Source organism: Candoia aspera, chromosome 2 (assembly GCF_035149785.1).
Source record: "Candoia aspera isolate rCanAsp1 chromosome 2, rCanAsp1.hap2, whole genome shotgun sequence".
NCBI classification, from domain to species: Eukaryota; Metazoa; Chordata; class Lepidosauria; order Squamata; family Boidae; genus Candoia; species Candoia aspera.
In genome coordinates, this window is record NC_086154.1 from 195173144 (window position 1) to 195198753 (window position 25610).

The window sequence follows — 25610 nt, forward strand, 5'->3', positions numbered from 1 at the left end:
GTTATTTTCAATACTGTATGTTTTGCCTTAGCAACCTTTTAGATTGAACCTTGAGATAAAATGTCTCTTACAGGCTATATAATTAGTTTTAAGAGTAAGTCTTGGACATAGATATGCTAAAACTTTAATATTACAACTGTTCTTGTGAGTATTTGATATACTGATTGTTGTTGTTTTTTACTTTGCCATACTCTTAAGATAATCGCTTTTTATTGTAGTCACACAAATAATGGGAATGAAGATTGTGCCCAGATTTTTCAGGCATTTCCTGGCCTTGAGGCTGGAAGATTGTTTTTTTTTAAACAATTTAAAAAGCAATATTAACTCCTGTTTTCATGTGTTTCCTGTCTTAAAATGATTTTTGAGAGTTGTGGCTGGGAGCTTTCTCAAGAAAGCGGACTGTTTAACATGTTTTAGACTAGTTTTCTTCCATTTTTTTGGCATATGTTGTACCCATAACTGAACTAAAACTCTCTTTTAACATTTGCCGTACAAGTGCATTTTTAATCTTTGCTTCCATCATCTTGAAAAAAAAACAGTAGGTGTTGATTGTGTGTGTGTAATTTAGTCTAGCATGGCCCAGTGATATGGGTTATAATCTGGTGATGAAGAACTATTTTTGAAGACTGTATCCCAACCAGCCCAAGGAACACATCAGAGTAGAGAAAGCTGTTCCAGATCTTCACAGTGAACTTTTTAAAAAGGCATTTTATTTATATATTCCAGTATGGTATTGTACCAAGGGAAAAGTACATGGATTTTTAATGGATTTATTTAATATAGAGAAATAACAAGTGTGGTTGAGGTGCCAGGTTTTTCAGTTTTTGGTTTTTGTTGTATATATTGTTTATCTTGCTGGTTTGTAAGTCACCCAGAGTTTGGTTTTAACATGGGCGGCTATACAGATGTTTTAAATAAATCAATCAATAACAAAAAATCAAGACAGGAAAAATACAAATAGAAAAAATGAAAAGACAAAGACAAAAATCATTACACACACACACATACCCCTTGTAGGTATTGTAAGAGGAGAGCTATGTTAGTCTAGGATAGCAAAAACCAGAGGAGTACCTTCCCCAACTAACAGATTTTATTAAAAGGCTTAACTAGCTCACAAACGCTTATGTCTTTTAATAAAATCTGTTACTTGGAAAAGGTGCTGCAAGACTCCTTCTGATAGGCCTTGTACTTTGCTTAAATAAAATACACATGCTAAATAAAAATACTACTAAATCCTTGTAACAGGGATTTTCAAACTATATTCCAGAGAACTTGATGTCAATAAAAAAAAAAGTTCAGTTCATAGGCAATTTTCTGTCACTAGATCTTTGTCTCTTTATCAAGGGTTCCAGGAATGAATGAATGAATGAATGAATGAATGAATGAAACTAACAGGTTAAAAAAGTTTGAAAACTCCTATTCCGTATAGTAATAGCAATTAAACATTAAACCTTGAGCGCATGAACTATTATGATAGGTCTTTCCATTATGTCAGTAAATAATTGGTCATAAGCAAGAGTGAACACATACAATCAATCTAAGATTGTAAAGCCAGAGTGGCAGTATCTGTCTATCATAAAAGAGTAATTTGTTTTTGGCTATGTTCTATAAGTGCATAGTTATTCATATAAAGGTAATTTTTTGGTATATAATTCAGAATCACATTTCTTTAAACTACGTTACTCTTCCCAAAACCATTTTAACGAAACTTACAGATATTGAATCAAAACAGGACAATAGGGCGACAAGCCCATATGATAAATATAAGTGAGCCCTTAATCATTTTATACTCTCAGTATAATGAAGGTGACAGCTAACCCTTTTAAAACATTCTTTGAAGAATCCAGTACACTGCCACAAATTATTAAGAAATATTGTGACATAAAAATGTAATAAATAAACATGAAAATTATTTTACTGAATTAATTTCATCTTAAGATCAGAAGAAACATTTAATATTTTAAGAATTTTAACCATTGATTTGTTGTATATATGATATCTCAACTTTTGGTTCCAACTTTTTTTGCAAATAACTGATAACTTGCATCATTGTGATCCTTCAAGACAATCTTGACTCCTTGTGACTACATGGAGAGGTCCATGAAGTTTTCTTGGAAAAATTTTTGGAAGTGGTTTGCCAGTTTTTCAATGTCTCAGTCTAGGGCTGAGAGACAGTGCCTGGCCCAAAGTCATTCAGCTGTTTCCACATCTAAGGGAAGATAAGTATTGGGTCTCCATGCTCCTAGTCCAGCACCCTGAAGCACTACAACAAACTGGCTCAATTGATACCTATCTTAACAATATTCTGAAAATATAACCCATATATAACTGTGTCTGGACTAAGTGTAAAATCCAAAGATGTTGTAATTGAATATTCTGCCATTTCACAGTTTTGGACAATCCAAATTTTCCTGACAATAACCTGATCTAAAATACCCTTAAAGTACTAATTCCATTTTTTAAAATAGCAGGACAAACCAACCAACCAGTTTTTTCAGACTGGGTTTATCCCAAAGTTTTTAATGTGAATAAGAATATAATACTTATAAACATAATACTTCTTCCCCAGTATCTTCCAAATATGCCTTGCATAGTACTACATGGATTAGCTAAATCGTATGATGCCACCCCAGTGAAGAATATTTGTTGGGTGGTGACAGACATACAAGCAATTTTTTTTGTGAAAGTAGTACTTTACTTTTCATTGACAGAATTCATGTTCGTCTTTACTATATTGACGCTAACATCTTACAATACCTCTCTTAATCCAATACTAACTAATTAAAAATACAACATGTGTTGTGACAATACCACCAAGCAACTAATATGCTTAAATTATCAGCTGATGTCATTTTCAGTTAAATAAGAGCTTCAAGCAACAATCCTGTCTGCTCAATCTGCATTGATCAGTATTGTTCCTGAGAGCTGACCTCCTATTTTGATTCTTATTCTTGCTGCTGTATCTGCATAAATCTTCCCAGTTCAAGTAAACTTGAAAGTAAGTTTACCAACATTTAGCTGCCTTCAGGCATTTCTGAGATTGTCTTGCTCTGCTTAAAATGATCTGAGGCCTTTGGGGTTTCATTTTATGAAACATAACTATTTGATAATTACAGAAATAAACAAATTAATTATTGGGGTCACTTTCACAGTGGCACTTGTCCTCTACTGAGCTTTAAAGCCTCAAGAGTTTACAAACTCTCCTTAACTGTGCCAGAAGCAAAAGAAACAACAGTCCTTTTGCTTCTCTCATGTAATATTTATAGTAAACGTTCTTTCCCAGCTCCCATGCAGAGTTGTGATTGGACATTGTAAGAGCAGCTGGAAATACCTCATTAAAATGTATTGTTCAATATAATATTATTTTGTACATCACTGCTTTCTACTAGGGATTTATACTTGTGAAATTCTGGATTCCCATGCTATTGGATACATATTACAATCACCATATGAAGCTGCCCAGAGCCTTTTCTAATATCTGAGGCTTTATGGAAATGAAGTTGCAGAGCTGCTTTTAATTTTATCTTAAGTTTTAGAATAAAAAACTTCTGTTTTATTCTGATTTGCCCATTTTCTTAACTTTTTTTTTCCAATTCATTTTTATATCAGTTAATTGAAAATTGCCTTGAGACTTAACTGCTATATAGAATTAGAACTAAATACAATTAAATAAATGCCATGACTATGGATTCATAGTCCTAACCCATAGGGAAAAGAAGATCTATTTCTTTACCTGAGTTTCATTCTACTATATATGTTTGTACTCTGGCTCTGTAGTATTTTGAAACATAAATATGAATCAAAGTTTGGGAGTTTGATGCCTATAAGAAATGAAGCTTGTAAGACAGGAACAGTTGTTTCCAGGGGAGAGAGAACTATTGGGTTAACACTGATCAGGTGCCTCCTAATCTCAAAGCTAGGGTTGGCTAAATATCCATTGACTAAAAAAAAAAAAATGGGAAGAAGGGTCTAGAATTTGAACCCTGGAGCATAGGTCTTTATATTGACGTTGACTTTCATGACCTGCAGTAGGCATATCTTTTGTGTGTATGTGGTTCATTGCTGTCTGCAAAAAAGAAATTGATCTAGCTGAGTCATACCTGTGAATCTACTGCTGAGTAACTTGTTCTTGAATAAGGGGTTAGTGACTGGAGAACTGAGAGCTACCTGACTTTTTTTTCCTTTTGATTATAAAAAAATAATAGGAAGCTGGTATGTTGCATAATAGAGGAACAGCTTCTAGTATCTCTGGGCCCCATTTAGACTTCATCGCCATTTGTAGTAAATAAAAAGACTGAGTGACAGCTACCAGTGCTTTGTTTCGAAGTGCGCCCACTTGCCCCCCCCCCCCCAATGACAAAGATAAGCTGGAGTGAAAGAGTACATCTTAAGGGACTACTTGGTCTAGAACAGCCCCATGGCACTCATTTTGTGAGAGTATCTACATATCAAACAAGTTGTTTATCCCTGGAATAACACACACTTCATATAAATAAACACCAAGTGATTCTTTAAGAGGTGATAAAGAAAAGGAATTAGTAGTTAGATCAAAATGCTGTTGAATTTGCACTAGACTGGTAGGAATGTTTCTTATGAAGTAAATTCATAGTGTTCAGTGTGACCTACTTTCTAGTAAATATATTCATTCATTCTGTGCTGGATTAAACCAATAGCCAGTTTTAGCTATGATTTTGCTTTACAATCTAAATAGAGAGGTATATAGGAAATGCATTAACAGATATGAGTACAATAGAATATCCCATCTTTCCAGCAACTACTGTTTAACATAGAAGGAAGAAAGTGCAAGATCTTCCTTTCATTCCAGCCAAAACATCTATCTTTTATCCAATTTATTGCTAGACTTGCTGTTCTTTATACTGTTCCTTTATAATTGTGTGTGTGTGTGTGTGTGTGTACATCAATACATATCATGGAAGTAATTTGCATTACAGAACTGCTTCCTTTTTACCTTTAAACAGGTTCTTGTTGGTGTATGTTTAGGACTACAACATTAGCCTGCTGGGTTTTAGTTTTCATCATAGGCATTCCCTTACCATATGTGAGAAATTATTTTTGGTTCATTAAATTCCAACCAGGGTGAAGATTTTTTTTTTAATTCATTACTTTGTTAAAACATAGCCTTGAGCAACTAGTTTGGCTGTTGGTGGGCTTTTTGTTTTGTTTTATTTTGGGTTTTTTGTTTTGCTTTGCTAAATCAAAGTATATCCTCTGTGAAAATGCAGTTAATGCCGCTTATTCTCTAATGTATTCCTCTTGATGAGTTAGATTTGCTAGAGATGATGGGCTTCGGATAGTTGTCTAAGATACAGGTCGATTATATAGAAATGTATTTGGTTACTCAAAGCGTATCTTTCTAAGAGTGAGAATAAAATTGCAGGAGGCCAGAGAGGAGGAACCAGATAAGAGCAGGGAAGTTGGTAGTTATTCCTCATGAGACTGTTTTGACATTCAGTTTCTGTTTGGTGAAATATATAGGCCTGCAGTTTCTTAAATTACAGCTGTTCCTTCCTGAAGGTGTTAGCTGTTCTTGGCTGAGATACATTAATAGTTTAGATGAATTGTTCTTGGAGAATGGTGAAATTGTACTCTTGCATTATGAATAATCTAGTGCACTGAACATGAAGGATATGATTTATTTTGAGGCAAGACAAGGATTAATAATTTAGACAATAATGAATTGAAGGAGTGGAGAATTTAAGCAGCATTGTAGATTATGTTATACTTATCTGGGAATACTAAAAATACATTCCTGTGCATGACTACTCAGAATTATATTCTACTGAGGTCACTAAGACCTACTCTAAGCAAAGTTGCAGCCTTAATCACAAAGCTCCCAGTGATGTGTTTTTCAGAAAAATAATCCTGTGCACATTAGGCAGATGTTGATGAGTTAATCTACATAGAACAATTTTCAGTTTGCTCTGCGAAACTCACAAAGGAAATAGGAAGTTGCCATATATAAATTAGCCTATGCACATTAGTCCAATGTGCATATAAAATGACAAATTGGTGATGTGATGCTGGAAATTTTTCTTTGGAAAAATAAAGCAGTGGAAAATTTTCCAGCCACATCTTTGAAAAACATTTAAGTAAATATTTGTTACATAAGACCATAAGCAGTGGTTGGCTGGATTGGACCCCTGGCCCATCTCATCTAGCACTCTGTTCTTACAGTGGCCAACCAACTGCACAAGGAAGCCCACTGCAGTGGTTTCCCAGCAGGTGGTCTCCAGAGGCAGTTCCACTGCCATCAAAGCTAATAGCCACTGATCCCCATGATTTCCATGAATTGGTCCAACCGTTTTTTTAAGCCAACCAAGCTGGTAGCCAGCATCATATCTGGTTGCTTATTTTATGCTATTGGTACTTGGGAACAGATCTTCCGAGGAGTGTCTTCATTCCTGCCCAAATGCAAAGATCAGTGTTAGGAATTCTTTTTACTTGCACAGCATTACATCTTGAGCTGTTGAGTACAAGAAGATCCATTCTTCGTGGTGGCCCCAATACTGTGATCTTGCTTCTAAGACAAATTCACCTGACTCCTTGTGTAGGTAATTAATTGGCTACTAAATAACTTCAAAAACTTCCTTTGAGAGAATTTGCATTTGGTGTATCTGTTCTGTAAAGTTTTGCATGATGCTCTCAATGCTTGATAACATGGCTCTAAAAATGCAAATACTTGATGTTCACTAGCATTTGGCTTTTATAAAGTTTGTGGAAAGTATGAACTGAAATGCTTTTCTATTCCAGTTTACATGTAATTTCCAATATGTATGTTTAAAAAGAGAATGGCTTTTTTGCACTTTTTTTGCAATCACCTGATTCCCTGCATTGTGTGCAGAAGATTGGCAAATAGTTGCTTAATGCCACCCTCTAGTGGAAACTAATTTATAGATCTGCTGTTGTTTAATACCAAAGAGCACCTGTGACAATTCAGTTTCTGCTGACCAGTGATTTCATTCAAAAAATCATTGTCACTGGAGATATGGGCATTTGTGTACAATTCAACGGTAGATTAAAAGATTTATCTATCTCTGTCATATGTTAACCATTTTGTTTCAGATACATTTTTGTACATGCACAAGCTATTTAAATTAGGGAGACACTCAAATCCCATTTCCAAATACATATAAAAACACATGAGTGAAAAACGCAAAACCTGAAGACAAAAGGAAAATATGCTTGACACCATTCTGTAAAATGAAGCTTTGAAAACAGGAATTTTTTTAATTCAGAGGAAATAGTAAGAAATAAATTGAAGGGAAAAGAAAATATTTAAGAGGGAAATAACTGAGTGTCAAGTAACTTGCAGTTCTTGTATAAAAGTAGAAACTGGAAGAGAAGGTGAATGGTTTCAAAATACGTCATTTCCAATATTCATTTTGCTATGCTGATGAATATCTAAAGAATATAAGACAATCTCTAGGTTAAATTATTTTGATTATAATGCTGCATGCAAATGTATGGTCTTTATTTCTGTAAGGACTGATACTTCTATTTTTCTTGCTTTTCTGATGGATCCCAAAGCATTATTGTCTGCCTTCCTGTAGCATCCAAATATATGTCCCTGAAAAATACATTTCTTTTGTGGAAGTAGCTTTCACATTTAGGAGACATGGACGTGGGATAATTAAAACGGCTATCTTATTATATTTTAATAATAATGATATTTGTATCACACTTAAAAACCAGGAGCAGAACAGAAATACAGGGATGTCAATTGAATTTGAATATATGAAAATACAAAGTAGACACATTAAAGCCTAGGTAGTTCTAACATTAAAAGAATAATGGAGTACAAAACAGGTAAATACAAAACATTTTCATTTTACAATTAAAAATACCCAGATAAATCAGACCCTATAAATCCTATCAACAACATATAACTAAATAAGTGACTTCCAGTGGGAACATGGCTGACTGAGCAGCTGTGTCTGCGGGCTCTGCGGACAGAGCTGACAATGCGTGCTTTTTTGGGGGCTTGGGCTGGCTTTTTCCTGGAGCCCAGAGCTTTTTCATGAAAGAAAAAGTTTGGGATCACCCCATTTGCTCTCCTGAATGCCATCTTGCAACCAGAGAATTGCAGCATTCGCGACAATCCAGTAAGAAGATGGGAGATGGGGATACCATCATTTCCAAGCTGCGTTCGTAGCCTTAAAGGGACAGTAGGTCGAGCCACCCCATTTCTAAACCACCCAGTTTATATATTAATATATATATTATATATTAAGTCTTTTATGTACCCCAAGAGAGGCTCTCTTGGTGCTTATCATTATTTCTGGATTAAATTTTTAAATTTTTTTAAAGCTTTGGCTTGTTTTCCCGTTTAAAGATTAAGGACGACTGAAAATATGTAATTGTTTTCCTGTCATTATTGTTGTGCTGAGTTTGAAGGATTGAATATTTTCCTGCATGCTGGATTTGCTGTTTTGAATCTTCAGTTTTATGTTCACTTTCTCTGGGACCTGCTTGTTAGCACACTTTCTCTTGCCAATTTCATTTGGAAGCTTTTTATTACTTCATTAACTCCTATCTGTGTGAATTAAGTATCTAGGGGGTGCCATAATCAACTGCCTGAAACATGGAGGATTCCAAGGAGATTTTTTCAGAGCTTTGTTGTGAGCTTAAGGAGACCTTCAAAGAGACTCTCTCAGAGTACCATCAAACTATTCTGCAGAATATATGGGACATTGGAGAAGATACTATTTCTGAAGTGTGTCATCTGGCTGAAGATGATATGAAGGAAGATGGAGATTTTGGTAAAGATGGAGATGTTTCTATTGACAGTGAGATTGAAGTAATGCCAGGCGAAGACTTCATTTTGGTGCTGAAGTGGTTAAAGCAACAGTCTGAGCTGAAGACTACTAAGAAAGTTGTGGGGGGGCATTGTAATGGCTTTCTGAGGAAATGTTATGGGAGAGAAAAGAACTTGCTTTGTGGGAGTTTTTTTTGCTGTGAAGTCTGAGTTTTTAAGGGGGCAGTTGGGCTGTTTGATCTTTGTATGAAAAATACCTTGTATGTAAAATGGAGCTTTGTAAATGTCTTGGTATATTTCGAGGTGGGGTAAAAATTTAAGAATTCTTAATCAGATTGACAATGAGGTTTATGATTTTATGTCTTTTTAATGATTTGGATTAAGATTTACTGATTTCTTTTTAAGGTTTGTTTGCTTTTCAAGATTTATAAGGTATCTATAAGGTATAATAATAATTGCTTGGTTTTAGGTTTAATAGGGTTAAGATTGTTGTAGTATTAAGTATAAAAAAATTAATATTAAGAATGCTTAATCGGATTGACAATTATAATAATTGCTTGGCTTTAATAGGGTTAAGATTGTTGTAGTTTTATTAATGATAAAAGTAGATGATTTATATGTTTTTATAATTTTATTATAGTAGACAGAAATATATAGAATAGTGTTAGGAAGGAAATAATTGAATAAAGGTTATGTTTAGGGGAGAGAAGCTGGTTTAGACATATATATAGATATAGATATAGATATAGATATATAGATATTAATATAAGGGGAAGGAGCAAATATTTAGTGATTTCTATGTGTGCTGATGATTATTTCTATAAATCACCTATAAATAGGTGATTTATAGAAATAATGTGATCTTGGTTTGATATAGAGTAAGGGATTCATTATGGAAATTGCTGTATATTCTTGTTGAAAGTCAGAAGTCACTTCTTTATGTAATCTTTAAAATTCTTTTTCTTGTGTTTCTTACTTTTTTAGTTTTCTTTTTTTCTTTTTGTAGTTTTTTTCTTTTTTGTAGTTTTTATCTTTGCTTTAAACTTAATTAAAATTCTTATTTAAAAATAAGTAAAATTAAGCAACGTACAACATAAAATCTGTAGAGGCCTGATATTGCGAGAGTCAGTTAATCTTGGAATTTACTTTTGACTATATGCGCATAGGGTTGTGCTGTAAGTGTATAAACTGGCCCATTACTATTCTTTTCAGTTTCAAAAAACTTTTATCCCTGCCACCATTCTTTTGTAATTCTTTTCAACAAGCCTGTTTATAGTGCCATTTAGGTTTTTTATGTGTTCAATATAATGAAGGCCTTTTGAGTACAGTCTGCATTACGTTTTTATATCAGCTCTTTCTAATCCAGGCCCTGTGGAAGGAGAGGTTTGGACAGCATAACCATTGCACAAAGAAATACTTATTTTGCATTAAGAACTAATAATGAAATCTTATAGCACAACTCTGCTGTTTTATGTTGCATTCCGGCTCCAATTTTGACACTGCAAAGTACTGTACATGTAAAGTAATTTGCTTTAACTGTAGTAGAGAGCAGCCATTTGCCTGCCTCTCAAAGTATGAGTAAGCCACCTTTGTTGTTCTCAGTCCTGTCTTAAATGAAAAATGTAGGCTGAGGTGAAGCTCTTGGAAAATGAAAATTTAGTAATAGTATGATAAATATAATCTTTTGAGCGTGTCACTGTTCTTATGAGAAATGTAATGTTGAAGACATTTTTTGTGAGCAAAATGTGTTAGCAGAAACTGATTTGCAATCTTCTGCACCACTGAAATGAGTCAGCTAGTTACCTGATCAGATAATGCACCTAGGAACTAGTTTGGATAATGTATGATTTGACTTGGTCCTATCACCTTCCATATGTACATACCATCAACCATGGTATCCTTTTGGGGTGGCTCAGGGAGTTGGGGGTGGGCGGCGTGGTTTTGCACTGGTTCACCTCCTTCCTCCAGGGCTGGTCCCAATTGGTGGTGATCGGGAGCAAGAGATCCGACCCTCGGCCCCTCCTTTGTGGGGTGTTGCAGGGTTCGGTTCTCTCTCCACTCCTTTTTAACATCTACATGAAACCACTGGGAGAGATCATCCGTCACCATGGGATGAGGTATCATCAATATGCTGACGATACTCAATTGTACATCTCCATCCCAGGTGAGGTAAGTGATGCTATGACTGCCCTCTCTCGGTGCCTGGGGCTGTAGGGGTCTGGATGGGGAACAACAGGCTTCAGCTGAACTGTGGTAAGACGGAGTGGCTGTGGGTTAATGGCTCTTCTGTATCCAAGACATTGTCATCTTTGGTTCTGGATGGGGTTGCACTGCCCCAGACAGACCCAGTGTGGAATCTGGGGGTCCTCCTGGACTCATAGCTCCTGCTTGAAGAGCAAGTGGCAGTTGTAGCCTGGAGGGCCTTTGTGCAACTTCGTGTTGTGCGCCAGTTACACCCTTTCCTGGATCAGGAAGCCCTTCAAACAGTCACCCATGCCCTTGTTATCTCACATATAGACTATTGCAATGCACTCTACATGGCAATACCCCTGAAGAATATCCGGAAGCTACAGCTGGGACAGAATGCAGCTGCACGGGTTATTTTTGGTGACCCTAGATTGGCACATATAACACCCCTACTCCGTGAGCTGCATTGGGTACCAGTTTGCTTCTGGGTCCAATTCAAGGTGTTGGTTGTCACCTTTAAAGCCCTACATGGCATGGGGCCAGGTTACCTGAGGGACCGCCTCTTCCCCATCAGATCATCCCGTCCCACCCGATCATCCAGAGAGGGCATGTTGCGGACACCGTCTGTATGAGAATTTCTTTTGGCGGGGTCCAGGAAGCAGGCCTTCTCTGCAGTAGCTCCCGCCCTCTGGAACATCCTGCCCCCCTGGAGGTGAGGTTAGCCCTGTCGCTCCTGACCTTCTGGAGGAATCTGAAGACCTGGCTCTGCCACCTTGCTTGGTGTGGGGAAGGGGAGTAGTTACACTTGGGGTTGGCTAGTGCCTTAGAGGGCTCCTCACACACATGGACTGAAATTAGACTTTTCTGCCACTTGGATTTTATTCTTATTTTTATATTTATTGATAATTGTATTTATATTTTATATATTGTATTTATATTTTATGGTCATTGTTTTAATTGATTATTTTTATTGTAAACTGCCCGGAGTCCCTCTTGTGGGGGGAGATGGGCGGTGACAAAATTTTATAAATAAATGAATAAATAAATACTACATGTAAATACATGTAGGATGTTTTTCTCCATGTAACCTTTGAAAGAACTTTAAAAGGTGGGGCATTGAGCTTCTGATTTATACCTGTTTTGCGTACATATTGGGAGCTGATTGGTTGATTAACATGCCAAAAGAGAGTTTTTTCATTAGGAAAAAGCAAAGGAATTGAATTCAACATCACTGCTCGGTGAAAGAAAGAGTAATTGAAATAGGTTGCTATGGATGACCTAGGGTTTGCAAGAAGGTTAGAGGGAAGCAGTTATCTACATACAAATCTTTGTCCTCCCACCTTTCATAGCTTTATAGCAGCTTCCCTAGTCTTTGCCATCCAGAAGTCATTCATCTTAGCTTTCATATACCTAACACATTGCAAGGACACCAAATTGGAATTGGCTGCTTAAAAGCTATGCTTGGGGAAGCTGATGGAATTGCAGTGAGTTCTATAATCTGCATCCCAATACCCAAAGCTTGTGTCCTGCATGCTGCTCCAGATCTTGTACCCATATTTCCAGAACTGCACATTGCCTACACTATTTTGCTTTTCTTTGCAGAGGAAGAGCAGCCCCTATGTTGATGTTAGCTTAACACTCAGCCTGAAAGGTTATTTAATGAGAACTTTGAAATAGGCTGTGCTGGACTGCTTTCAACATTTTAAATGTGACATTGCTTTTGGAAGTAGTATTGTTCTTGTGTTTATGTATTTGGACTTCTGTATATTACCATGGGAAAGAGTGGCAGGATTGGCTGAGTATGTAGACTGCTATTATAGTAGAATTCCATAACCATTTTTGAATGATGAAAATTGATAAAAAGACTGGGAAGTTCACACACTCTTAACAGATCACAGCCTGCCACAACAAAGATAAAGCATAGTGAATGTGATTACATGCTGTGAAAAATTGAAGATCTTAAAAGGGCATGCAAGTTGATTTATTATTTTTCCCATTCCCTAGTACACGGAAAGGTTTTTAAATTTAAAATATGAATAAACTAGCTTGCATTGGAGGATATTTCTTGATCTTTATGCTTGTAAAGTGTTTATGGGGAGATTCAGAGAGTTCACTGTAAGAGATCCTATAAAAGCACTATTTAATTAGAACTGGGTAGGATGAAATCTGTGCATAATTCTCCCTGGGAAGATTGTTGAATTAAAGAATGGTACTTCATTAAGGTATTTGTCTCAATTTGCTGAAGAAGTAAGTTATTAGTAATTTTTTCAACTGTGTAATTGCATAAATAATGTAATAACTAATGTATTGTGATTATCTTTTTGCATTTTTCCAAGTGATACATTAATAACTTCTAATAAGTAGCTACTACTTGATTTAAGTCATCTCTTGATACATTTGCATCCTCCATGCATCCTTTGCCCTCGGTGTCTTGGCTCCTAATATAGTTAGAATTTTGAGAGAGAGAATTTAATCTGTCTTTCAGAGGGAGATTTATAAAATCTGTGGTCTTGCCCAACCCCCATGCTCATTTTGGTCCTTCCATTAATCTGTTGGCCTTGACAGTATTTTGCAAAGCAAACAGATGTAAATTTTATAACGTTAAAGAAGAGATTATGAGTTAGAGATTTAGAATAGTACAGATGGCTTTTATGCTTAGGGGACTCCCAAGGTGAGCTTGCAATACTTTGTAAATACTACATTCTGTTCTCTACAAAATGCAGCTCCTAGAGATAGTCACTTATTGTTTAATTAATCCATTCTTCAAAAGCAGGAAAAACATTTGATTTCATTTATAGCAATTTGATTATATGTAATTTCAAGGAACATTAATCTCTTCTGCTTTCTTCCCAGAAACAAATGCTATTCTAATTTATCTACTTATAGAGCAATTACTGTAGTAGTTTCATTCACAAATAAAATATTTTTAAGTACTTGAAATACTGAATGTGTATCCTTCACATTATGTGGATGCATGAAAATAAACACCCACATCGGTCAGTTTGCACACTGTACTTGTCTGTTTGCATGTGTCTCAGGAAACAAAAGCATTTTGATGTTAGAGGTCATCAAAGGGAATAATTGAAAAGTAATTTTGCTGGTACATGATTCAACAAGGAGATGCTCAATCCAGAGCATTTTGGGAGTGATTTTACAGTTATCATCTGTCCTGATTTTCACAGTCATGTTTCCTTTAAAAATCCTGTTGATTTTAAGCTCTTCTCAGTTTTTTTGATGGTCAATATGTCTAAAGATATCAGCATTAATAATCAAAAATTAATATTTGGGATGGTTTAAGTAGTTCCCTTAGGATGTATATAAAATAAAACATCTTAATTGCTCTCTTAATTTATGATGGGTATTTTATCCCAAGATGAGACATTGTATCAAATCACTTGCTAAGAATCTGATCCTGGTTTTAATTAGTTCCCCATGATTCATGAAACTGTACTGATTATCTTTGTGTTAGGAAAATAACGGTGGATCTGGTGCCACTTTGAAGTATCTAAAATAACTAGGGGCGTGTACCAAAAAAAAACCTGTTTTGTGACCTGGAAATTTGGCTACACTGTTTATGGGGGTGGTCATGATTGGCCTGAACTGAAAACTGGAGCATCTTTGTTGCTTCATGTTTTGGCCAAAATAGATTTGGAGGGGAACTTAATGGGGTGAATAACGCATTAAAAGTGCACCTCACCCCATATAACGCTATGAACAGACCACAAAATGGCTGGGATCTGCTACAAATGAAGAACTCACTGTCTAAATATTACAGATCACAAGGAGCAAGTACAAAATAATACAGATCACAGGAAGATGCTAAAGGAAAAGACTCAGCTACATGAATGTAACCTGACATATGTACAAAGGCTAATATCTAGTATTCAGTTTCATAACTTGTACATGGGAAACACAGAACATGGGACTTAGCACCACATCGCAAAAAGGAATAACAATTTCTGAAAATTTCTGGCTAAAAAATTTACCTATTTTTATAGAAATTGTTTTCTGAAGAAAATGTTCCTCCTAATCAGTTAGTTTGGACTTCCCAGATTTCCTGCAAGATTACAACTGTTAATTCAGAGATTGTTGGGGAGACAGAACCTTACTCTTAGCTGGGGTTCATGGACTTCTCCCTTTATTTTAAGAAGACTAAACCTTTTCAATATCTAGTAGGAGGGGGAGCTGGGTAATTTGATTTGAGAGCAAACATGACAGAGACCCACTTCTCAGTTGTTAGAATGTAGACTGGAAGTTTGTAGTGAGTCACGTGTAGCCTGACAAACAGACTACAATCACAGCAACAACAACATTGCCTTGATGGTTTGCTCAGCCCCCTACATCTGAGATATTTTGTTAGGTTGCAGTCTGTTTTATTTCACCAGGCCTTGAGCTTGGAATAGCCTTTTCTTGTTGTCTAGCTCCAGAGGGCTTCCTGACGTCATAACGCCTTCATTTCTTTCCATTCAGAGTTGTGGGAAGACACAGGAAAGGTTGCAAATGAAAAATGACATTGCTTGGACAGCTCTATAATATTGTGAACAAGACAGCAATTGTATGATAAGCCTTGTTTGGAAGCACCCTTAATGTTAATTGCATTACTCTGTTGTTCTATACTTTTAGCTTTATTTTTTATTTGAATTGGTGGTGGTTTAATTTTTAGTTAGATTTTTATTTTATAACGTGTTTTTGAAAGTCCAAGGGGAAGGAATTCATAAATAAATGTAATATATTCATCTAATTTGATTTGTCAATAGTTTCTTCAGGGTCTAAGGAGGGATCTTGTTCTCCACCATTAAAGTTGTTTGGGTCTGTTCAGGTTTATTTTTGTCAACCCTCGTAGTTTTCTGGCTAAGTCTGTGAAGAGGATAGAGAATCTATATATCATTGTTTTTATTGTATTATATCATTATGATTCGTTGGAGACAATGGCCCTATGTAGACATTTGCCTGCACCTGGATTAAAAAAAGAAGTAAATTTCTAAGATTTGGCTGCTTCCTTTACAACCTATTTTACAAACTTAAAATATGAAAATAGAGAAGCAGCCATGTGTATTTTCTGCTAACATTAGTTCAGAAAGTACCTGTTTTGTTTTTACTCAGAACTTTGCTCAGTAAGATTGGTTTTAAAAATATTGCTCTGATATAATTGTAAAAATATTTCTTCTCCCTGAAGCACTTTTGGAAAGAGTCCCTTTTTTCAGTTGATGTTGTTTTTCTCTATATAAATAGGGCCCAGGCATGGAAGAGATCATATGGGAACAGTATACAGTGACCTTACAAAAGGTAAGAAGTCATTTATGTTCTAATTTTCTAATTGCTTTTTTTTGCACTGAATATCTCATATCACTAAGACAAGACATGTCTCAATTTTTATGACAATTGCTTTTCAGTAACAAAATGATTTTAACCCTCTTAAGTATACTGCTTAAACATTTTTTTTAAAGAAAATCCTCACTTTATAACAATAATTTACTTTATAATGCTAGCAATTCATTTCTCTGGAGCTGTTAAAAATACCTAGAATTCAAAAAATAACAGCAACCTTTTTTGAAAGGTTCAGTTGTCTGTAACCCAAGAAAGGAGGACAGTTTAAAATGTCAGCACTAAAACTCTGGGCTTTTCCAGTGCTTGATTTTGATTATCAAGAAGGGAAATGTTTTGGAAGAAATTATATTCTTTGGAGTACATAGCAGTCCACGTTCTTTAATTTTTCTGTTGTAGCTGACAGCACATATTATGAATTGCATTGAAAAGCACTTGGTATTTAATTCCAATATTGAAATGGAACTTCTTGGAAATGCTACTGTTCCCCAAAGTCATCAAAGTTATCTTCATATGCTGCAAAAGGACAACAATCCCATTCATGGAATGCAAAAGAAGGATATGTGCCAGTGGTAGTGAGCAGAGAGCCGGTTTGGACTAGTGGTTGAGGCATCAGGCTAGAAACCGGGAGACCGTGAGTTCCATTCCCGCCTTAGGCACTGCCAGCTGGGTGACCTTGGGCCAGTCACTCTCTCTCAGCCCTAGGAAGAAGGCAAGGGCAAACCACTTACAAAAATCTTGCCAAGAAAACTTCAGGGACTAGTCCAGGCAGTCACCAGGAGTCAAGACGAAGGCACAAATAAAATTAAAAAATGGTCATGAGCAGCCCTTTCCTCCTATAAATTATACTGTGACATAAGCGAGGATACACTGTTAGTGGGCAGAGAGTGTCTGTCTCTTTGCATTTGGCTTTTGTGTGTACAGCTGTTGTCCATCTAGTGAGCAGCAGCACATGTAAAGGCCTCCAGTGTGCAGATAAAGCTGTTTGTGCAAACAATCTTCTTGTCACTGATTTCACAGTGTAGTTTATGGAAGGGAGGGGCTGCTCAGAGGCCTCAAAACTGAGCTGTGCACAGATTATCCAAGAAATGCTGAACAATTATCCACTTCTCTGCCATGAACATTACAGAATACTGAAATAATTATATTTCCACCTATTAGTTTTACTCTCTTGAATGAAAAGTATCCATCTGATCGTTCCAAAAACAGAAATGTTTGAAATGGGCCCTTGGTTAACGTATGACCCAGGTTTAAATTCCATAACTAAAAGAAGACTTTAAAAAATAATTACATCCAACATATCAGACTACAGTTTTCTCTTACTGATACCATTGTAAGATTGTCACAAGGAGGGTTAGAAGGAGGAACTTTTATTTATGCAGAGACTTGGGAAGGCAGAAACAGGTACAGGCTTACAACTTCTATTACCTTTCTGAACTAAAAGCGATTCCTTCCTCTTACCTTTGCTGCCGCTGTTGCGGTAGGACTAAAGAGCAGGGAACCAGGAAACAGGAAAGGAAACATATTCGGGCCGTTCCATAGCACACAGGGAACGCTTAGCCAATGAACAATGAAAACCACCAAGGATTACCATATATGGCAAACTTTATGTACTGATGAATATTAAGTGACCATGTGACCTATTGTCACGCGATTTGTAACTGAATAAAAGGGAGTCGTGGAGACCGTTAGGGCTGGCTAGCTCGCTCGCTCTCTCTTCGGGTTCTCTCTCTACTTCCCCCACCAAGAGAAACCATTTGTGTTTGTGCCATTCTTTGGGGGAAAAGAACCCGCCGGGTCAGTCAGACCTGGTGCATTCGTCCCAGTATTGTGGCGCTCACCTCTCATCCCAGACGGGACCAGCAGCCGACGGCCACAACTGGTGACCCCGACGTGATTCTCAAGGTGTGACCTTTGGCAAAAGGTACACCTCCTTCACTCCTGTACTACGCACCTGGAATAGGCACGCGCATCGTGAGTATGGGCTCCTCACTTTCCCAAGTTCAACTCAGGCATAGGGATGAACTTCTCGTTTTAGTGAAGAAGGCAAATTGTTTGCAGAGAGTTAATGGCACAAATGTGTACCCGCTTTCAAAGCGAGAAATAACCTCTTTTTTGAATTATTTAGAAAGACACTGCCCCGCATATCCAGCGGAGGGCACGTTCAAGCGCTCCACTTGGGAGCGTTTGGGAAAATGGATACATGAGTCCCCAAGGGCCCCGGCAAACATCATGTGTACGTGGCGTGCTCTAATGGCCGCCATTAATGTCTTGTATCCTTTTGACACTCCAACCACTGAGGTAGAAAAGAAAAAGGAAGAAAATAAAGATGAAGACTTGCTCTCACCTGCCTCATTAGATCAAAAGGAACCGTCTCCTAAGACACCAAAGAAAGATTCGTTATATCCTGTCATCCCCGAACCCGTTCCCTCAGCACCACCGCCTTATAACACGGCCCCAAAGAATTCTCAACAGCCCGTATTAAACGCCTTTCAGACGGCATTAGCTGCCGGAAAGATCTCTTCTGATGATCTTTCTTGTTTTCCCATGATTATGCACATTCCCACTGGCGCTGCGGCTGCAACCCCCCATTATATTCCGATAGAGTGGGAATTATTGAAAGAACTTAAGATAGCAGCCACCAAGTATGGTGTGACCTCCCCATATACGCGCCAGTTGTTGGATACCATTTCGGCCCACCACAACATACTGTTTTCTGAATGGAGAGGCATTGCTCAAATGCTTCTTACCCCGGCCCAATTGGCGGCATGGCACAATGATTACTATCTTTTTGTTGCGGCTTCGCAGGCCGCTGGCCTCCCCCAAGGGGTCACTATGGACCACCTTTTGTGCAAGGGCACTGTTCTTACCCCTCAGCAAGAAATTACTGTGGGACAAGGAGGATATGCGATCATGCGCCAAGCCGCTTTGACTGCCTTTAAACGCATTCCCGACCCTACTAAGCCCACTCACTCCTTTACTTCAATTTTGCAAGGGCCCACTGAGCCTTATGCCACTTTTATCGATCGGTTAACTGAAGCCATTAATAGGCAGATCGATAATTCCCAGGCACAGACAGAACTATTGCTACGCCTGGCAGTGGCTAATGCAAATATTGATTGCCAAAAAATATTAAAACCTCTTCAGGCGGTAACTCAACAAAACATTGCCGAATACATTCGCGCCTGTCAAGAGGTGGGAACTGAGTCCTATAAAACTGCCGCACTGGCCTTTGCTCTCAATTCTACTGCTGTGGTTTCTTCTGCACCCCGAAATGGCAACTGTTTTAACTGCGGCAAGCCCGGCCATTTTAGATCTCAATGTCGAGCTCCAGGGGGGGGGCGCTCAAAAAGGAGGGTTCAAAAACCAAAAAGAAGATGTCGCCCGAAAGCCAAAGACCGTTTGTCCTCGTTGTCGCAAGGGTTTTCATTGGGCAAGCCAGTGTCGATCCAATCCTCCCCCTCAATCACAGTCGGAAAACTAGAGGCGGGGCGTTCGGCCAGCCCCACGCCAAAGGCTGACGCCTTGCTGTTGAAAAGGGAGACTACGCCTTTAAAACTAGGCAGCCCCCCTCCAGCCTCACCACAGACTATCTCTACATCCTTTCCGGTTTATTTGTCCCAATCTATTGTTTATGATGAGCCTGGTTTAGTTTTCTCAATTCCTCTGGTGGTTGAACTTCCAGAGCCTTTACAACCTTATCGCCCACTCCTTATCATCCCGAACGCCTCCCTTATATTAGAAGGAGTGGTGGCGACACCCTTCTTATATGATCATGTCTCTTTACACGATCTCTCCATTGTGTGCATTGGAGATCGTTGTTTTTCCATGTCTAAAGGGACAATAGTGGCTACCCTTATTTTGTTACCAGCCTTAGCTGAAATAATGGCTCTAAGCCAAACAGTTGACCAACACAAGCCGATGTTGACTGTTCAATTAAACGGTCGTCCTTTTTTAGGCTTGATTGACACTGGTGCAGACGTGTCGGTTATTCGCTTGGACGATTGGCCCACCGATTGGCCCCTTTCAAAATCTCCATCCGTGCACGGCGTGGGAGGCACCCAGGTGGCGCAAATTAGTTCCGATTGGCTCCAGGCCTCAACGGCTGAATCATCTCGCCCTGCTCACATTCGCCCCGTTGTGCTCCCGCTTCCTTTTAATTTGTGGGGCCGAGACTTGTTGTCTCAATTTCATGCCTCTCTATATTTTCCATGATGACACAACACCAGTCCACGCCCCCATTGCTTCAATTGGCATTGAAGTCTCCCGTTCCCGTATGGATGGATCAATGGCCGCTCCCGTTGGAAAAATTAGGAGCCTTGTGGAAACTGGTAGACGACCAATTGGCCCTGTCTCATCTTGAGCCTTCAACCAGCCCATACAATACACCGATCTTTGTTATACGGAAAAAATCTGGAAAATGGCGACTGCTTCAAGACCTTCGGGCAGTCAATGCCATTCTTCAACCAATGGGCGCGCTGCAGTGTGGACTCCCTAATCCTAATTTTATTCCGAGCAGCTATGACCTCATAATAATTGATTTGAAAGATTGTTTTTTCTCTATCCCCCTTTGCCCTCAAGACCGCCTTTTATTCGCATTTACGGTGCCCGAATTAAACAACTCTAGGCCAACCCGCCGATACCAGTGGAAGGTCCTTCCACAAGGAATGGTCAACAGTCCCACCATGTGCCAAACCTTTGTCGCACATGTGTTAGAGCCGTTTCGCACGAGTCATCCTACCTTTTTGATTTATCACTATATGGATGATATTCTAGTGGCAGCCGATGGCCCAAGAGGCTCCGTGCAACAGACCCTTCCTGAGCTTATCCACATATTGGCACAAGGTGGACTCCACGTGGCCCCCGAAAAGGTTCAGTCTCAATATCCTTTTCAATATTTGGGTCACCGCCTCTTGCAGTCAGCCGCCAGCCCTTCTGTCCCTCACATTACTCTTCCTGTGGACCCCACTCTTGTTCAGTTACAACAATATTTGGGAACATTAAACTGGGTCCGCCCATATTTGGGCTTGTCGACACAAGAGCTAGCTCCTTTATTTCAAGCCTTGGCTGGCTCTAAGCTCCCCGCCCAAAAAATCACCTTGACACAACAACACCAGGCGGCCATACAACGAGTTAACCAGGCCCTAGGTCTTATATGGGTTGATCGCATGAAAGAAGACTTACCTATTTCATTAGCCATACTGCCTACTCCATCTTTGTTAACGGCTATTTTGCTTCAGGTCCCAGAGAAGCCAGAAAACAAAAAAGGGGTCATAATTCTAGAATGGCTCCATTTGTCTAACACCCCGCGCACTACGATAGTTACCAAGGCCTCCCAAATGGCATTGTTGTGTCAGAAGGGACGTGCCCGGCTGAAAAGCCTCGTGGGGTTAGAGCCCTTTGTCATTTTTATTCCCTTTAAATTAACCACCTGGGAACACCTATATCAAAATTCAGATGATATTCAGGCCGCGCTTGAGGGCTGGTGTGGCAGAGTTTCTTGTCATCTCCCGTCTGATCATCGATTACAACTGGTGAAAACTGTTCCTATCACCTTTCAAAACCCTTTGGTTTTATTCCCCATTGCCCAGGCCATTACAGTCTTTACAGATGGTACCAAGGCCGTTGGTGCCTGTGCTTGGCAAACTGATGATGGATGGCAAAAACGCTTAACACAACCCCAGCCATCCGCCCAAAAGGCAGAATTAGCTGCTGTGGTTTTGGCTCTCACTTTGTTTACAAGAGAACCGCTTAACATAATTACCGACAGTTTATATGTTGCTCATGTTACTTCGAACATTTTTGGTTCGTATCTTTCTCCGGCCATCGAAGAAGGGCTGCTGTCGTTAATTCTGTCGCTCCAGCGGGTGGTCACTGAGCGATCATCCCCCTTTTTTATCGCTCATATTCGGAGCCACCAAAACCTTCCAGGGTTTTTGTCTGAAGGAAACCAGCGCGCTGACTTGGCTTGTCGCGAGCTACTTCCTGTGACCATCATAACCCCCCGGCAAAAATTGCCGACGGCAACTGAAAGTCATCAATATTTTCATCAAAATAAAAAATGCTTGGCTAAGCAATTCGGCCTTTCCTTGGCTGAGGCCGGCGCTATCGTTCAACAATGCCCGACTTGCAGCCGACAAGCCCGAGCATATCCTCAGGGTGTTAACCCTAGAGGAACTAAAAGTTGTGAAACCTGGCAAATGGATGTTACCCAATATCTTCCATTTACCCCCTGGAAATACTTACATGTGTCCATTGACACTTATTCAGGGTTTATGATGGCCACCCCCCAGAGGGGTGAGACCACCAAACATGTCATAAATCATTGCATTCGGACCTTTACAGTGCTGGGATGCCCAACCACGTTAAAAACTGACAATGGCCCTGCATATACCAGTTCTGCCTTTGCCACTTTTTGTACACAGTGGACGATTTGTCATAAGTTTGGCATTCCATTTAATAGTCAGGGTCAGGCAGTTGTTGAACGCGCCAATTATACCTTAAAACAGGCGCTAGATCGCTATATAGGGGAAAAAGGGCCTGCCCCCCCCTGCCTCCCGGCACTGCAAGATGTTTTAAATCTTTGTTTATATACCCTCAATTTTCTTAACCTCACTGGAACCCCTCCTCTGACAGCAGCCTCTCGCCATTTTTCTTGCCCACCTGTTCCCACTTCTAGACCACTTGTTTATTACAGGCAACCCCCCGATCCAACGTGGAAAGGCCCGGCGGAGCTGATCACGTGGGGACGTGGCTACGCCGCGGTTCAACTAACAGATCGAGCCTTGTGGGTCCCGGCCCGCTGTGTTCGTCCTTGTCATTTCCAACCCCCGTCTGAATCACAGATTGATAAATCTCCAGACAATTTTTTGTCGAGTCTTTAAAATATGTTTTTCTGTATTTTGTGTTTTATCGGCCCTTATGGCTGTTTGGCTCTCCTTTTTACTCCTCGAGCCGCCTTTGTGCCGTATAATTTTTCTCTTGTTTTTTCTTTTTATGCTACTTATCAAAACCATTGTTCCTTTCAATTTTTGTTTAATGACCGCCCCCTTCCCCCTATTGAGAACGTGTGGATAGATTATTCCTACTCTCCCTGTCGCATGTTTCTCCATGTGCGAGAAACGCCACAAACAGTAGGGAAATATACCTGCGCTGGTGTTGCGCTCAACATTGATGGTACCATGACACAGGGAAACTGGGATGTCTATCTATTTTCCCCTCATTCGGTGACGCACCCCCCTTTCTCTCCATTTTTTCTGTATTGGTTAGGAATTTATCATTTATATCCTCACTGTTTTCCTCGCTTTTTTGGGCCCCCTACACCTGATTTTCAAAAACCCCCCGTGTCACGCATCCAGGATGCGAGCACAATTATTTTGCCTTGTCAACGGCACCGCCGCCCCCGCTCCTCTGCTGAGAGCTCCCACCGCCCAATTAATTACACCTGGACGGTGCGGGATTATCAGGGGGTTCCTCTTTACCAGGTTTCCAACCGTACGATATGGCCCTGGTATCCTGTTCTCCATTTTGATTTTGCCGAAATGGGCTCTGGCGCCACCGCCTTTCGGGATGGGTCCTCTTGCACCCCATCCCCACGAGGAGCCTCCAAATTATACTTGTATTTTTGTCCTGGCCATCCACCAACGCCGACTCGTTCCAACCTTTGCGGGGGGCCTGGCCATTATTTTTGTTCCAATTGGCAATGTGTGTCCACCGGAGACATTTACTGGACACCCCCTGTTACTTCAGATTATGTCAAGATAGTTCGTAGCCATGGACGTCCATCCTTGTCCTGTCCACGTGATTGGCATTGTTGTGGGCAGCGGAAAAACCCGATGAACATCACCTTTACTGCTGCGGGTGAGGCGCTTCCTATCGGCTCCTGGCTAACGGGTCAGCGGTGGGGGGGCCGCGAGTGGAGCACTCTCGGCGACGACGGCCAAGTCTTTTCCATTCAGCTTTCTGCAACCCCAGATCTGTCTCCACCGGTTGGCTTTAACCGCGTCCGACCCCCCAACCCGTTGATTAAACCTCAAGCTCCTCGTCACAACCCCCTTTTTCGACTGCTGGATGACTCTTATGCCATGCTTAATACTTCGCGCCCCAATCTCACCACTTCTTGCTGGCTGTGTCTGACCACCACCCCACCTTTCTATGAAGCTGCTGGATCAACTGAAAACATCACCAACAGCACGACCGACACCTCCTGTCGCTGGCGCAACACCTCACAGACCATTGCGGGACTTGTGGGTCAGGGCTGCTGTTTAGGTCTCATCCCCAGCAATCTTTCTCACCACTGTTCTTATGACCTTCTATGTAACATACGGGTTTCTCTTCAACCCCCAACCTATGGGTGGATGCTCCCGTGGAATCGTACCAACACTACAATAGACTTCTCCGACCTCTTTGTTAACCAATATTTTATTCCCGGAAATAATTCCATTTGGGCTTGTTCTTTTGGTCTTTCCGCCTGTGTGTATGGCCCCAGCCTTTTACAGTCTGATCATTATTGTATTCAGGTTTATTTGTTCCCGAAAGTTATATATCACTCTGACCCTGAGTTGCTTTCTCACTTCTCTTCTTCCCCTTTGTTGGTTAAAAGAGAGGTCGTGACAGCCCTTACCTTATCTGTGTTATTGGGCCTGGGAGTGGCCGGCGCGGCCACCGGTGTTGCCGGTATTGTTACCAGCAATAAAAATTTTCACTCGTTGCGGATAAGCATAGACGAAGACCTCGAAAAAATTGAACAATCTATTTCCCACCTTCAGGCCTCTCTCACATCTTTATCAGAGGTGGTATTACAAAACCGTCGGGGCTTAGACCTCCTTCTTCTTAAACAAGGAGGACTTTGTGTGGCCCTGCAAGAGGAATGTTGTTTTTATGCTGATCATTCAGGCATTGTTATTGATTCAATGAAAGAGCTACGAACCCGGCTTGCCGACCGCAAAAAAGATAGAGAAGTTCGGCAGTCCTGGTTCGAACATTGGTTTTCGACATCTCCTTGGTTCACCACTTTGCTTTCGGCAATTGCTGGACCAATAGTTATTATACTGCTAATATGTGCCATAGGTCCCTGTGTGTTTGGAAGACTCCTGTCGTTTCTAAAATTTCGTTTAAATTCAATTGATTCGGAAATTTCTAAAATTAACGTTCTGTTCCGCATGGGTTCCCCCTCTCCCCGGAACAACGAAAAACGCTCCCTGTTAACCCTTTCAGATTCTAGTGACTCTGACGAAGAGACCTTGATAGCTGACAGACTTCCTCGGGTTCTCTTGCACCAACAAGACCTAGACCTGGTGGGGTCCTGAGCCCTGGGTCACGC

At 39.8% G+C, this 25610-nt stretch overlaps 1 protein-coding gene across 3 annotated transcripts in view; it reads left to right on the forward strand.

Moving 5' to 3' along the window:
- The window catches only part of TJP2 (tight junction protein 2), a 92479-nt gene that overhangs the window by 39655 nt on the left and 27214 nt on the right, over positions 1-25610 (forward strand). For all 3 annotated transcript variants that reach the window (XM_063295116.1, XM_063295114.1, XM_063295115.1), the window contains one exon: positions 16196-16249. In XM_063295116.1, coding sequence (XP_063151186.1) covers positions 16205-16249 — 45 coding nt within the window. In that variant the 5' untranslated portion in view covers positions 16196-16204. The remainder of the gene's footprint in view (positions 1-16195; positions 16250-25610) is intronic.